This window comes from Entelurus aequoreus, linkage group LG07 (assembly GCF_033978785.1).
Source record: "Entelurus aequoreus isolate RoL-2023_Sb linkage group LG07, RoL_Eaeq_v1.1, whole genome shotgun sequence".
Lineage (NCBI taxonomy): Eukaryota > Metazoa > Chordata > Actinopteri > Syngnathiformes > Syngnathidae > Entelurus > Entelurus aequoreus.
The window spans coordinates 38,878,888-38,895,009 of NC_084737.1; the positions used below are offsets into that span (position 1 = coordinate 38,878,888).

The window sequence follows — 16,122 nt, forward strand, 5'->3', positions numbered from 1 at the left end:
AGCATGGAGAAGAAGGGTAACTCAACAGAACTTTTACAGGGTCATTTTCATTATAAAGTACTTCCAGGCGGCGGATTTGACAGAAGCAAAGTCGTTTGTAACCACTGCCAAGCTGAATTTTCTTATCACAGGAGTACTTCCGGTGTAAAATATCACCTTAACGCGAAGCACACTGTTGATACGAGCAAACCATTCAACAAAGCAGAAAGTGGAGCCAGGCTTCAGCAGACTACGTTAAATGCAGCGTGCGGGAGAAGTATAGATAAACCAGAGCAAGAGAAGCTAACAAATGCCATAGCGAAGTGGATAGTTACAGACTGTAGGCCCATTAGTGTTGTGGAAGACGCCGGCCTGAGAAACATTGTGCGAATCGCAACAAGTGACAGCACTTATGTGCCGCCATTGCACGAAGAATACACGAGTTGTATGAAAAGGAGAGGAATGTAAAAGTGACAACTTTACAACGTGCAGCTGTAGTTGCTCTCAGTGTGGACTACTGGACATCAATCGGTAAGCATAATTACCTCTGAGTTACAGTGCATTATATTGATGAAAAGTGGGTGCTGCATTCACATGTTCTGTCTATAATGAAAACAGAGGAGAGGCATTATGAAAAATGTTTCTGCTGTTACCTCAGAAATTGCCTGTTCGGATGTTATGATTGTGGCTCAGGGATTTGTATGTAGATTATATTTATTTTCCATAACAAACAGGATAACTTAAATACCCTGGCAGTGGCAATAAACTTGAATGTTTGTATTGACATTTTTTGAGTTGATTTTCATCAAATATGCTATTTAACTGCTACTGTTTAACAAGTACTGATTTAAATTGTGTTTGCACAACAAATGTTATGGCGCTTTTGTTCATATGGGAGAATATTCCAATAAAGGTGCACTACACACTACTTTTAAATTCATTATTGGGTTTTGCGTATTCAATGCAGTTAATCGTGATTAATCGGAGAAATAGTGTGATTAATTATGATTAAAATTTTTAATCGTTGCTCAGCCCTAATATATATATATATATATACTGTATATATGTTTATGTATATAGTTATACATATAGTTTTATAAATATATATCACTATATATATATATATATATATATATATATATATATATATATATATATATATATATATATATATATATATATATATATATATATATATATATATATATATATCAGTGACGTGCAGTCAGTAGAGGCAGGGGAGGCGGGGCCTCACCTGCCATCATGGAAAGAAAAAAAATGTAAATAGAAAAAAAAATTAATTAAATTGTTATATGTATCCAGTGATTATACTAAAGTTATTTTCCATTTAACTTCACCAGTTTTAGATTATTTTTATTTTTATTTTCACATTTGCCGTTCAAATACTGAGAAGAGACGGTGCGGTGATCAGCAGCCAGTTGAGGCACGTCACTCAGTTGTGCCTCAACATGGATTGTGCGCAATGACTCGGCTAACTGCTGGCCTGCTGTGCAGTGAGACTGTATTGCTATATGGATTATATCAGCTAACTAAACTATGGCATAGTTTAGTTAGCTGAGGTATATAATGTACAGTGTATTTTGTCAACAACTGTATGTGTGTAACGTATTTTTTGTGCTGAGCATTCATAAAACTGCTGCAAAAGACATACTGGCTGAGGCTCGCAGTAATCCGGCCTTCAGGTGGTAGAGGGCGGTAGTGATCCCAGAGATCATTCCTCGGCCGCAGAAGAAAAAAAAAAGTTTGCAAGTCAAGTGCAGCGACTGTTTATTTCCTCTCGCCTGAACTTTTATTAAAAACATGGAGGATTACATATGTAAAATAAAACAGTTTTCTAAACTGGACTTTCAATCGAAGCAGGAGGTAATAATTAAAGGTAGACCAACGCCGGAGCTAAAAGGTTTGCTTTTGACTTTGGGACAGAAGACCCGTTCTTTTCAAACGGTGTGGTACACACGCAAAGGCTGGCTGTGTGGATGTCCAGCAAGAAAGGTAAGACCATAATAATGTTTTTTTAATTAAATGTGCTTTTTTGTGCGCTACAGTTTGTATGTGTAAAGAATGCTGGTATGAGCTTTTAAACATAACCGGTTAACTGCTGCCAATCAAATGGTGAATAAGATACTCTTTAGGGTTCATATGTTTGTAAATCTGACTGTGATGAAGTCAGTGCCTCACCAGTCAAGAACCTCACCGCACGTCACTGGTCAGAACGCTTCAGAGTGCAAGTAAGGAAAGGTGGAAAAAACATCTCAACCGCGCCAGTATCTAGGAAGCAACATGAGAACAGGCGCCTCGTCCTTGAAAGGAAACAACTTAGGAAACAGTGGAAAAAAGCCTCTGGAGTGGAAAGGGAAGGCATAAATGTGCTTCAAGTTGACATTAAAACCCGACTGGCATCCCTCCGCAGAGCAGAGAACCTATGGAAACGTAGAAGGAAGAAAGAACAAACTAGAACACGGTTCTATAAAGATCCCTTCAAGTTACTCAAAAGTATCTTCGCAAAGGAAAAAAGTGGAGCCCTTAAAACAACAAAGGCAGACCTGGAAGATCACCTGAAAGCAACGCACTCTGACCCAAGGCGGTAGGAATGTCTCACCATCCCTTCAGATATCCCGCCGATTGACCCTCCTGAACATCATATGCCGATCGGCCCTCCAACATGGAAAGAGGTGGAAAACACTGTGCGTCGAGCAAGATCGGCATCAGCCCCGGAAGAGAGAAATTCTCTTGCTGGACTCTCAGTTTGCCCTTTGGCCATCTGGTTTAGGTGATGAGGTGTACAGAGCCATCTTTAGGTCCCTTTATAATAATCCTGGCCACAGTTCCATTTTGGCCACTTTTTGTTCCAGCCATGTTCTGGTTTTGGCTATGGTTCTGTTCTAGTCATCTTTCCCTTCCCCGCTATGCTCATGTTTTAGACATGTTCTTCTTTCGGCTATGTTCCCATTCTAGCCATGTTCCAGTGGTGTGCAACAGGGGTCCCCAACCACAGAGTCATGGACCAGTACTGGTGAAACGTGATTTTGTTCATGCTTTGGCAGTGTTGTAATAGAATTTTCACTTGTTTATTTACAATTTGTCTTCATGTTTTAATATGCCAAGTGGCTTATTGCATTTTATTTTATTCACATTTGGCTTTTTTACTGCAGGAGCATTGCGCAGCACATCGTCCCAGGAAGCTGGAGTGAGCTCACTGGAAAAGACATGCAGGTAATAGGTTTACTCTATAAAATATAAATGTCTTGTAGTGAACCCAAAGGCTGTATACATTTTCATGGTGCTAATGTGTATTACCAGGAGATCCCACGCCGGACCTCGGGGAATGACTGGTGTTTTCATGCTCATGGTAAGTTGAGCATTTTTAAAGAAGAAGAGTAGGTTAAACTTCCCCCACAATGATGTGAAACACAGTATCAAATTACAAAAATATTTGGTTGCAATTATTGCTTCCAGAGATATTCCTATTTACCACATTTCCAGTATTGATGTTGACGGCTCTTTTCATCAATTTAGTACATTATTACAAAGTAGAGAAATATTTTTTTCATTACACAATTATTACATGTCTATTTTTAGTACTCCCTCTGGCTCTGTACGGACACTACTTTTCACTACAGTGTGGTAAGTATTTAGATATTTAAAAGATTTCAAAATAAGCGGCTCTGAGAGGTAAAAATAATGAACTCATTGTTATATCTGCTCTAGCTGGACATGCAGTCAATCCGGCGTTGGTGGTGTGTCCTTCTAATGGAGCGCTTTGGCATTGAAGGGTAGGAGAACTTCTTGAAATATCCGATGTATTGTTTATCATGATTAGTAACTGCCTGTGATGAGGTGGCGACTTGTCCAGGGTGTACCCTGCCTTCCGCCCGAATGCAGCTGAGATAGGCTACAGCGACCCCCCGCGACCCCAAAAAGGGACAAGCGGTAGAAAATGGATGGATGGATGGATAGTAACTGTAATCTGAAGAGCTTTTCTTCAATTTCCCCAAAGGCATGGCCAGAGGTTCTGTTATTGAACAGACAAGGCGAGCGGCCTATTGCAGGGCATTCTTCAGCCAGTCTTTAGGGTATTCAGAAACTCAGTCCAGGCCATCGACTGCGTCGTCAAAGATTAACTGAATACAGTACTGGTATGCCATGACACAAAAGTGAATAAATGGTATCATACCTATGTTGCTCCATAAAAAAAAATGATTGGAGAAATATGTAAGCTGGGGGAAAAATAACTGGTTCAAAAATAATAATCTAATATCCTTTATTGGTTTGTACCTTGATGTGGTTTAAGAGCTTTTCACTATAACATGTTTACTTCTGAGGTGACCACCACTTGTGATTATAATTGACGCTTTGTCCTTTATCTGTGTTCCCCATTCTTTAGGTGCAGCTCGCGCAATGTTTGGAACAAAACATTTGTAAACAATAAAAAAACATTTTACATTGCAGTTTTTTTTGCCTCATTTTAAAGTCTTGAAGAAATACCCAAGGTTTTTCTTTATTATTATGTTCTTATTCTAAATATTGTCGTTTGTCTGACCACGGGTCATCTGACTTCACTGAGGTACATATGTGCACATAAATGTCATTTTAATTTAGTTCACTTACACAGAGAACTAAAAAAAACTGAATTTAACGAATACATTTAGTTTGAATAAAGTTTAATAATGTTGATTGATAATTAAGTAACTTATTGTACACTGTTATTAATTTCCGCATATGTCCACGAGTCAAATGTGCAGTCAGGAATATCCTCAAGTTAATTTGTCAGATTAATACTTGTCCGATTAATACAGACGTTTTGTTAACGCTGTATTATAAAAAAGAGTCAAACGAAGTGCTATCGATCGCTGTCAAAGACGTAAGAGGAAATGACGTAGGCGGAAATGACCCCGGAAGTAAATGGGGGGTAGGAAGGTTTTTGTAATGGAGCCTGCAGCGCCCCCTACTGTCTGTGCTTCACCTGCTCGCCAAAGAGGAGGAGGAGAGGCGACAGCAGCCATGTCCAAGACAGTGAAGATGACTCTGGTCATTGTGCTCGTCTACAGCCTTTGCTGGGCTCCCTTCTTCAGTGTGCAGCTGTGGGCTGCCTGGGACCCCGATCCACCTGAGAGAAGTGCATATGCATACACACACACACACACACACACACACACACACACACACACACACACACACACACACACACACACACACACACACACACACACACACACACACACACACACACACACACACACACACACACACACACACACACACACACACACACACACACACAAACAGAGGAAGTGCTTTTATTTTGCAGCATTTGCGTGCACTTCCTCTATCGGCAGCAGACATGAGGAGGAACATTTTTGAGTTGGCTTAATTGGTAAGTTAATTCAATTATAATTTAAAAGTACATTTAACAAACTCCAAAAATGTACGATCTGACATACTCAAATATTGAAGTTTATGCACATAAAAAATATGTGGCAACTAATTGCATCACTTTTTTTGAGTTCTGCTTACTTATTCGGGTTTACAGTGTACACACACACACACACACACACAAACACACACACACACACACACACACACACACACACACACACACACACACACACACACACACACACACACACACACACTCACACACACACACACACACACACACACACACACACACACACACACACACACACACACACACTCACACACACACACACACACACACTTGCTTATGGTTGTCCATCGAGTCCGATGATGACATAAAAGCAAGGTACCTGTGCAAGGAGATATTTAAGTGCCAAAGGAGGTGCGCTTTCTCCAGTAGCACTATCTTCACCACAATGAGGTAAACCCGATGGCGTGGGTGAGCTCATGACGACCAGCCCCCCATCATGACTGCAGGAGGTTGCCGGGTCCTTAATCTTTCAAGGCCCGCCTATTGCGCACCGCCAGCACATTGCTTTTCTGTCAGGGTGTGCTCCCTTAGCCTTTGCCTAAATAAGCTGACCCACAAGGCAATGGGGCTATTTACCCATAGTTGGGGCAGGGTTGACGGGCGTCAGGGCGTGTTCCACACAATGGTGGGCCTATACGCCACGTCTCTGGGGCCCACTGCTGCTCCGAGATCCTCTTCAGTTTAGTTCGGGGTCTGCAAAGACCCTTATCCGTGTGTGGCCACGAGGAGGCACTGAAGGAGTCTTGGTGGTGGAGAGGCTTTGTACCAGCAGGAGGAGACTTACGCACTCGGCTCCTCTTTTTACCCCCCGAGGGGGGCTAGCTGGCGGCGGTAGCTGTAAGCAGAGAGTAGCAAGCAGAAAGCAACATGCAACATGCACTATCTACAGACATCTCTCTACTTCTACTGCACTAGACACGTCACACACACCCTGTGTAAGACACACACACCCTGTGTAAGACACACACACACACACACACACACACACACACACACACACACACACACACACACACACACACACACACACACACACACACACACACACACACACACACACACACACACAATGTGACACTTTCAATGAGTGTGTGACCTGTGTGTGTGCAGGTGCAGTGTGCTCATGCTGCTGGGCAGCCTGAACTCCTGCACCAATCCTTGGATCTACTCTGCATTTTCCAACAGCATCTCTCCTGAGCTCCGTCTCCTGCTGCTGTGTCGCACACACGCACAACGCAGAAGTTCTCTACTAAACGACTCATCGGGCACACACACTGCCCTGTCGCCTGACACACACACACAGGAGCGTTGCACCACATTCTAAATGCCCCCCATTCCACCCTGAACCCAAACGTTTCCGCCCCATACACACACACTTGGCATGTTTACATGCACTAAAAAACTAATTATTGCATGGACTGAAGCCAGCTTTTTAAAAGACGTGTAAAAACCTTAATTAGGTTCTTGACTTTTTAAAGACGGGATTAACATATTTACATAAACACCAAAACAATTTGGTTTTGTTTAAATATAAAAAATCAATATAAAGTGGCCACAATATGAATGAAAAAAAAGTAATATAACCAATTATTCACGTAAATATAATCATACAATTGTCAGGTTTCCCTTTAGTTCAGAATGTAAAGTAGAGATTAGTTGATTCATGTTTTATTATCAGCAGTGGATGATAGATGATAATACATCATTATCAGAAGTGTACGGAGCCCCTAAAGCAGGGGTCTCAAACATGCGGCCCGCGGGCCAATTGCGGCCCGCGAGACGTTATTGTGCGGCCCCCACCTTAATATGAACGTTTAATGTTAGTGCGGCCCGCAAGTTTTATATGAATGGCGCTTGACAGCGCTGTGTGCGCGGAGCTGAAGCATTCTTGCCAACCCTCCCGATTTTCACCCGTCAACAATACTGAGGACATCAATATTGAAGACACAAGGTTTAGCGTCCACTTTTTCTCCATTCAAACAATGTGCCTGCACAGACGCATGTAATATGCGGCCTCAACAGACACACGTAAGTGACTGCAATGCATACTTAGTCAACAGTCATACATGTCACATTGAGGGTGGCCGTATAAAAAAAACTTTATCAATGTTACAAATATGCGCCACAATGTGAACCAATACCAAACAAGAATGACAAACACATTTTGGGAGAACATCCACACGTAACACAACATAAACACAACAGAACAAATACCCAGAATTCCTTGTAGCACTAACTCTTCCGGGCTACAAGGAATCTACCAATCATGGTGGCTCCCGAGGACCGAACATTACGTCACTTGCGTGATGCAAGCAGAGAAACGTTTTGCTGCTTTTCCACGAGACCCGCACGCGCTCTTCCTCCCTCCCTCCCTACCTCCCTCCGTCCCTCCCTCGCTCGCTCTCTTGCGTGCTCTCTCTCTCTTGCTCTCTCTCTCTCTCTCGCTCTCTGTCACTGCGTGTGTCTTCGTCGCTCCCGTCGTCAGTCCGTCAGTAATAAAGTCCCTGATAACCTGGACCAATTCAAACCGTTATTTGTTTTTTTATTGTTTAATTTGCATTGCCTCACACGATGAACATTACATTTATTTTTATATGACGCCATATAACACTCCGGGAGCCGTCACTTTTTCCCAGGGTTTTCCGCCGACCGCCGTGTTGCTGTCGGGAGGAAAAGCGGAACGACACACATTGCGGAAATAACATTATTCTCCGTGCGTCGGTTAAATACAAATATATATTCCAACCCCAAACATGTCTTTTTCAAAGCGTGCAGTGAAGAGAAAGGTTAGTGATGAGCAAAGACAATTCCAGGAAAAGTGGGAGATGCAATATTTCTTTGTTGAGCACAGGGGCACCCCGACGTGTCTTATTTGCACAGAGAAAGTTGCCGTGCACAAAAAATACAATTTAAAACGTCATTATACAACTAAAAATGCTGACAAGTATGCAAAATACCAGGGAGATGAGAGAGTGAACCGGGTTGCACATTATGTGTATGTGTATACATTGTTGTTGACTGGAGAAATCAAATTATTATTGTTAGAATAGAATAGAATAGAATAGAATAGAATAGAATAGAATAGAATAGAATAGAAAGTACTTTATTGATCCCTGGGGGAAATTCAGCACCACAGTTCGCTCACAATAGACAAGAATAACAATAAATAATATAATATATATAATATATTATATATGTGTAGTTTATAAATAATATACATATATTCTACATATACTCTACATTTAAGTGCAGTCAAGGAACATATGCATTATACAGTCTGATGGCTGTCGGTATGAAGGACCTCCTGTGTCGTTCCGTGTTGCATTTTGGGAGTCTGAGCCTTCCACCGAACGTGCTCATTCTCCCCGTAAGGTCCGAGTGTAGTGGGTGGGAGGTGTTGTCCACAATGGCTAGGAGTTTTGTTAGACTTCTCCTCTCTTGTTATTACTTATGACTGATTTATTTACTTAATTCTCATTTTGTTCATTTATATTTTGATTTTATTTTGTGTTGAAAATAAAAATAAAGACATTTAAAAATATTTTTTTTAAGAAATCTTTTCTTGCGGCCCAGCCTCACCCAGACTCTGCATTCAGTGGCCCCCAGGCAAATTGAGTTTGAGACCCCTGCCCTAAAGGGACATGGGATTTTTTTTTTTTTTAGACATGTATCTCGTGGCCACGAGAAAGTATCTCGTGGCCACGAGAAACTTTTTATTAAAAAAAATAAATAATAATAATAATTTTTTTTTATTTTTATTTTTTATAAAAAGTTTCTCGTGGCCACGAGAAACTTTTTATTAAAAAAAATAATAATAATAATATTTTTTTATTTTTTTATTTTTTATAAAAAGTTTCTCGTGGCCACGAGAAAGCATTGGATGCGTGCTGATGGTTTGGTGTGTGTTAAAATGGCAGTTTAGGAGTTAATATGGCTGTATTTCCAATTAGGACTTTCCCCCATGTGTGTTGTGGCAAAATGTGAATGCTTGATTAGTAGGTGTGAGACAAACACTTTATCTTCCTGGTTATTGTAACGCTACGTGTTTGACATTATTTAAGACTTTATCATGCCCGGGAAAGGACAGTTTTCCTCTTCTGTGGCTGTGGGGGGTGGGCGTGGCTTGCGGACCTGCAGTGAAGCGGAGTGTGTCAGTTAGTCCCATGTTGATGTGATCAAACTTCTTTCTTGCTTGGAAGATACACACACAATTGTAACTGCTATTTCCATCCATCCATTTTCTACCCCTTATTCCCTTCGGGGTCGCGGGGGCGCTGGAGCCTATCTCAGCTACAATCGGGCGGAAGGCGGGGTACACCCTGGACAAGTCGCCACCTCATCGCAGGGCTGTAACTGTTATTTCTTCCTGCAAATAATAAATATGTACAACGTGTTTGGATGTATTCATTTATGTAAAATTATCATTAAATGTAATGTGTGCATTACATATATCAACATCAACTACCTACTGTACTGTTTACTTGTTGAAATACCCTTTTTAGAGCAAATATCTACCCACATAATTTATATGTGTATATATAATATATATATATATGTGTATGTATGTATGTATGTATATGTATATATATATATATATATATATATATATATATATATATATATATATATATATATATGTATGTATGTATGTGTATCTATATATATATATATATATATATATATATATATATATATATATATATATATATATGTATGTATGTATGTATGTGTATCTATATCTATCTATCTATATATATATATATATATATATATATATATATATATATATATATATATATATATGTATGTATGTATGTGTATCTATATATATATATATATATATGTATGTATGTATGTGTATCTATATCTATATCTATATATATATATATATATCTATCTATCTATCCATCCATCCATCTATCTATCTATCTATCTATCTATCTATCTATCTATCTATCTATCTATCTATATATATATATATATATATATATATATATATATATATATATATATATATATATATATATATATATATATATATTTATTTATTTATATATTATATATACACATATACATATATATATTTATATAATATATATACACATATAAATTATATGGGTAGATATTTGCTCTACAAAGGGTATGTCAACAAGTAAACAGTACAGTAGGTAGTTGATGTTGATATATGTAATGCACATAAGGGTATTCTAGTCAGATGCGCGTGTGTAAATATGCGATGTGTAAATATCAAAATATTACGTACGTCGAATCACTTTTTGTCAAGCAATATTACATTTAATGACAATTTTACATAAATGAATACATCCAAACACGTTGTACATATTTATTATGTGCAGGAAGAAATAACAGTTACAATTGTGTGTGTATCTTCCAAGCAAGAAAGAAGTTTGATCACATCAACATGGGACTAACTGACACACTCCGCTTCACTGCAGGTCCGCAAGCCACGCCCACCCCCCACAGCCACAGAAGAGGAAAACTGTCCTTTCCCGGGCATGATAAAGTCTTAAATAATGTCAAACACGTAGCGTTACAATAACCAGGAAGATAAAGTGTTTGTCTCACACCTACTAATCAAGCATTCACGTGGCCACGAGAAACTTTCTCGTGGCCACGAGAAACTTTCTCGTGGCCACGAGAAACTTTTTATAAAAAAAAAAAAAAAATTAATTATTTTTTTTTTTTTAATAAAAAGTTTCTCGTGGCCACGAGAAAGTTTCTCGTGGCCACGAGATACTTTCTCGTGGCCACGAGATACATGTCTAAAAAAAAAAAAATTCCCATGTCCCTGTAGGGGCTTCGTAGAAGTGGGTATAGTAACGCGATACGTTTACTCTGTTACATTTACTTAAGTAACTTTTTGGGCAAATTGTACTTGTCAGGGCTGTTTAAATAAAACATCCTTTTTACTTTTACTTGAGTATTTTTGTGAAGAAGAAACTACTTTTACTGGGTTACATTGAGTTTCGTTCCAATCGTTACATTTATTTGTATCACAATGATGTGTAATCTATTACCCCGAGAGGCACACGTGGTAGAAAGAGGATGGATGGACAATTAAGGCGTAAGACGTTTTAATTTGTCAGTGAGCCTTCTTCCGGCAGGCACTGTCACATGACTCTGTTTCACCAATCCAATGTAAGCACTGGTGACGTTTTACTCCATCCCACCAATCAAATGCTGCCTGCCATTCTACCTGGCCATTAACAAGCCGGTGTTCTGTCAATGTCTGCAACACTTCCGCTACTAAGCATTTGTGCAAAAATGCAAATACACTGTATTGCCAAAAGTATTTGGCCACCTGCCTTGACTCACATATGAACTTGAAGTGCCATCCCATTCCTAACTTATAGGGTTCAATATGATGTCGGTCCACCTTTTGCAGCTATTACAGCTTCAACTCTTCTGGGAAGGCTGTCCACAAGGTTGCGGAGTGTGTTTATAGGAATTTTTTACCATTCTTCCAAAAGCGCATTGTTGAGGTCACACACTGATGTTGGTTGAGAAGGCCTGGCTCTCAGTCTCCGTTCTAATTCATCCCAAAGGTGTTCTATCGGGTTCAGGTCAGGACTCTGTACAGGCCAGTCAAGTTCATCCACACCAGACTCTGTCATCCATGTCTTTGTGGACCTTGCTTTGTGCACTGGTGCACAGTCATGTTGGAAGAGGAAGGGGCCCACTCCAAACTGTTCCCACAAGGTTGAGAGCATGGAATTGTCCAAAATGTTTTGGTATCCTGGAGCATTCAAAGTTCCTTTCACTGGAACTAAGGGGCCAAGTCAAACTCCTGAAAAACAACCCCACACCATAATTCCTCCTCCACCAAATCTCACATTCGGCACAATGCAGTCTGAAATGTACCGTTCTCCTGGCAACCTCCAAACCCAGACTCGTCCATCAGATTGCCAGATGAAAAAGCATGATTCATCACTCCAGAAAACGCGTCTCCACTGCTCTAAAGTCCAGTGGTGACATGCTTTACACCACTGCATCCCACACTTTGCAACAAACTTGATGTATGGCTTAGATGCAGCTGCTCGGCCATGGAAACCCATTCCATGAAGCTCTCTGCGTACTGTATGTGGACTAATTGGAAGGTCACATGAAGTTTAGAGCTCTGTAGCAACTGACTGTGCAGAAAGTCTTTGCACTATGCGCTTCAGCATCCGCTGACCCCTCTCTGTCAGTTTACGTGGCCTACCACTTGGTGGCTGAGTTGCTGTTGTTACCAAACTCTTCACTTTTCTTATAATAAAGCCAACAGTTGACTTTGGAATATTTAGGAGAGAGGAAATTTCACGACTGGTCTTGTTGCACAGGTGGCATCCTATGACAGTTCTACGCTGGAAATCACTGAGTTCCTGAGAGCAGCTCATTCTTTCACAAATGTTTGTAGAAACAATCTCCATGCCTAAGTGTTTGATTTTATACACCTGTGGCCGGGCCAAGTGATTAGGACACCTGGTTCTGATCATTTGGATGGGTGGCCAAATACTTTTGGCAATATAGTGTATTTGCTTTGAACGAAATACCCCTGGAAAGCAACTGCCTTTTGTCCCTCTTGTACAAATAAGTATAGTGATTTTAAAATGATGTTTCTTTGATTGTATCTTCTGACCAGCAAGGATGTAGACAATTACTGCGTGAGGAAGTTCCCATTGACGCAAACAAGGGGCGCTTACATTTTCGTTGTATTCACCGTTTAAACAGGAATATTAATTTCAGTGTAAACAAATACACTGTCAAACTACGACAAGTTGTGTCCGACTACCAAGCGCGGCGTGTGTGTAAAACATTTGCCAGCAAACATGACGTGGTAGCATAACTCAAATACAGGGGTTTGGATGTTTTCACATTTCCCACAATGCATTGCTGATATCCATATTGAAGGGCGGAAGTGAGTGAAACGATATTTGTCGCTGATAATTTATCCAATAATATTCATAATGCTGACGAAGTGTGCCAGTGTCAACTACCACAATTGGGGTGGGAGAGATATTCCTACCTTGTATCGTATTCTGAAGCGTATTTCTGGACAAACTGAAGCGGATGAAAAGAAAAGCTACCGGCGAAGGTGAGCGTGGGTTGCGAGATGTGACGTGCTGATGACTTCCTGTTTGTTAGCATCATTTCAGGTAAAACATTTTGTAAGTTTTCTTTTGTAAGAATCTAAAATACATAACATACGTACTTTGCATTAACTTGATGTGCTTGGTTGAAGAACCTTGATAGTGCTTGTATTGATAAAACAATAATACTTCTTATCCAGACTGTCGCCTCCACATAAAACAACGTTCTCTCAAAATATAAACGGTAGAAATAATGAACAAAATGTCAGCTACTGTCTTGTTGTTAAACACCAAGGAAAATGAAATGTAGCATTTATACTGTAGCAAAAGTCATCACATGTCCACAATCATGTGGGTTCTTAAATGTGTATTCCACGTCTTCCATGTCGAGAGCAGTTTTGATTTGGGCTTACATGGTAAACAGGTCAAATGTGGGCCATTGTTTTATCCAGACGCATGCATTTGTCCAAATGTGGCCAAGCAGACGCATTGTGGGTTTCCTGGACGTCGTCACATCGCTAAAAGAAAAATCTAAGGAAGAGAATACCTCTGCCATCTTCCAATAGTTATTTTAAGATATAAATCGCCCGCTTGAAAATTCCTTCTTCTCTTCTCCGACTCTCTCGTCTTCATCCGGGATGTCTGTTGTGATTTGCCTTCCTGGTTCCATGACCCGCCCTATCTTGCCTCTGATTGGCCTGTCCCTAATGTTTTGCCCTAATCTTAACCAATCGTTACTCATCATAGAAACAACCAACCAATCATGAATGTTCTTATACGTAAACCAACCAATCATTGAGCTTTCCCGTATATTTTGTCCCCTGCCCGTGGAGTGGCATTAGCATGTAGCTTAGCTGACCGCTAAATGGGTCTAAAAATAGCTAAGCTACGGAAATTGCTACTTGTTTAAAAAGTAGAAATTTGCTACGTAGCTTCGATTTTTTATTTAATAATTTTTAATGGAAAACCGTAGTTTTTACCACTGCTGCCGTAAACCGGAATGGATTATCAAAAACCGTATTCATCACGGGAAAACCGTAGTTGTTGGCAGGTATGGCAAAGATACGGATCAAGATTTTAACACACATTGTAGGTCAGGAAAAACGGAAAATCATTCTTTATATTTTTAAAGATAAAGATGGATTTCCGACTGTAGACGGAAAAATCACATGCCTGTTTCTTTATACACGATTCTGTCCCCTTAAAGGCCTACTGAAACCCACTACTACCGACCACGCAGTCTGACAGTTTATATATCAATGATGAAATCTTAACATTGAAGCACATGCCAATACGGCCGGGTTAACTTATAAAGTGCAATTTTAAATTTCCCGCTAAACTTCCGGTTGAAAATGCCTTTGGATGATGACGTTTGCGCGTGACGTAGCCAGTGAAACAGAAGTATCGGTACCCCATTGAATCCAATACAAAATAGCTCTGTTTTCATCTCATAATTCCACAGTATTCTGGACATCTGTGTTGGTGAATCTTTTGCAATTTGTTTAATGCACAATGGAGACTGCAAAGAAGAAAGTTGTAGGTGGGATCGGTGTATTAGCGGCGCACTACAGCAACACAACCAGGAAGACAGAGATGGATAGCCGACGCGTTAGCCGCCAAACTCACCTTAACTTCCTCCGTCTCGCTGACAGCATCTGTGATCGGGTGAAGTCCTTCGTCGCACCGTCGATCGCTGGAACGCAGGTGAGCACGGGTGTTGATGAGCAGATGAGGGCTGGCTGGCGTAGGTGGATAGCTAATGTTTTTAGCATAGCTCTGTGAGGTACGGTTGCTAAGTTAGCTTCAATGGCGTAGTTAGCAACAGCATTGTTAACCTTCGCCAGGCTGGAAAGCATTAACTGTGTATTTACATGTACATGGTTTAATAGTATTGTTGATCTTCTGTCTATCCTTCCAGTCAGGGATTTATTTATTTTGTTTCTATATGCAGTTAAGCACGATGCTATCACGTTAGCTCCATAGCTAAAGCGTTTCGTCGATGTATTGTCGTGGAGATAAAAGTCACTGTGAATGTCCATTTCGCGTTCTCGACTCTCATTTTCAAGAGGATATTATCCGAGGTGGTTTAAAATACAAATCTGTGATCCACAATAGAAAAAGGAGAGAGTGTGGAATCCAATGAGCCAGCTTGTACCTAAGTTATGGTCAGAGCGAAAAAAGATATGTCTTGCACTGCATTCTAGTCCTTCACTCTAGCGTTCCTCATCCACGAATCTTTCACCCTCGCTCAAATTAATGGGGTAATCGTCGCTTTCTCGGTCCGAATCGCTCTAGCTGCATTGTAAACAATAGGAAAATGTGAGGAGCTGTTCAATTGACTACGTCGTGCTACTTCCGGTGGGGGCAAAGCTTTTTTTTTTATCAGCGACCAAAAGTTGCAATCTTTATCGTGATTGCTCTCTACTAAATCCTTTCAGCAAAAATATGGCAATATCGCGAAATGATCAAGTATGACACATAGAATGGATCTGCTATCCCCGTTTAAATAAAAAAAAATCATTTCAGTAGGCCTTTAACACCACGTAGGCAATTAGGCGAAGCAGCGGTGGGGCGGGGGTTTTG

General features: G+C 40.3%; 1 protein-coding gene across 1 annotated transcript; it reads left to right on the plus strand.

Annotated features, from left to right (window-relative positions):
* Positions 1-4,926: 4,926 nt before the first annotated feature.
* On the plus strand, positions 4,927-6,773 carry LOC133654366 (vasopressin V2 receptor-like). Its single transcript, XM_062054686.1, has 3 exons — positions 4,927-5,118; positions 5,778-5,788; positions 6,566-6,773. The coding sequence occupies exons 1-3, from the start codon at positions 4,927-4,929 to the stop codon at positions 6,771-6,773; spliced, it is 411 nt and encodes a 136-aa protein (XP_061910670.1).
* The last annotated feature ends 9,349 nt before the right edge of the window (positions 6,774-16,122 follow it).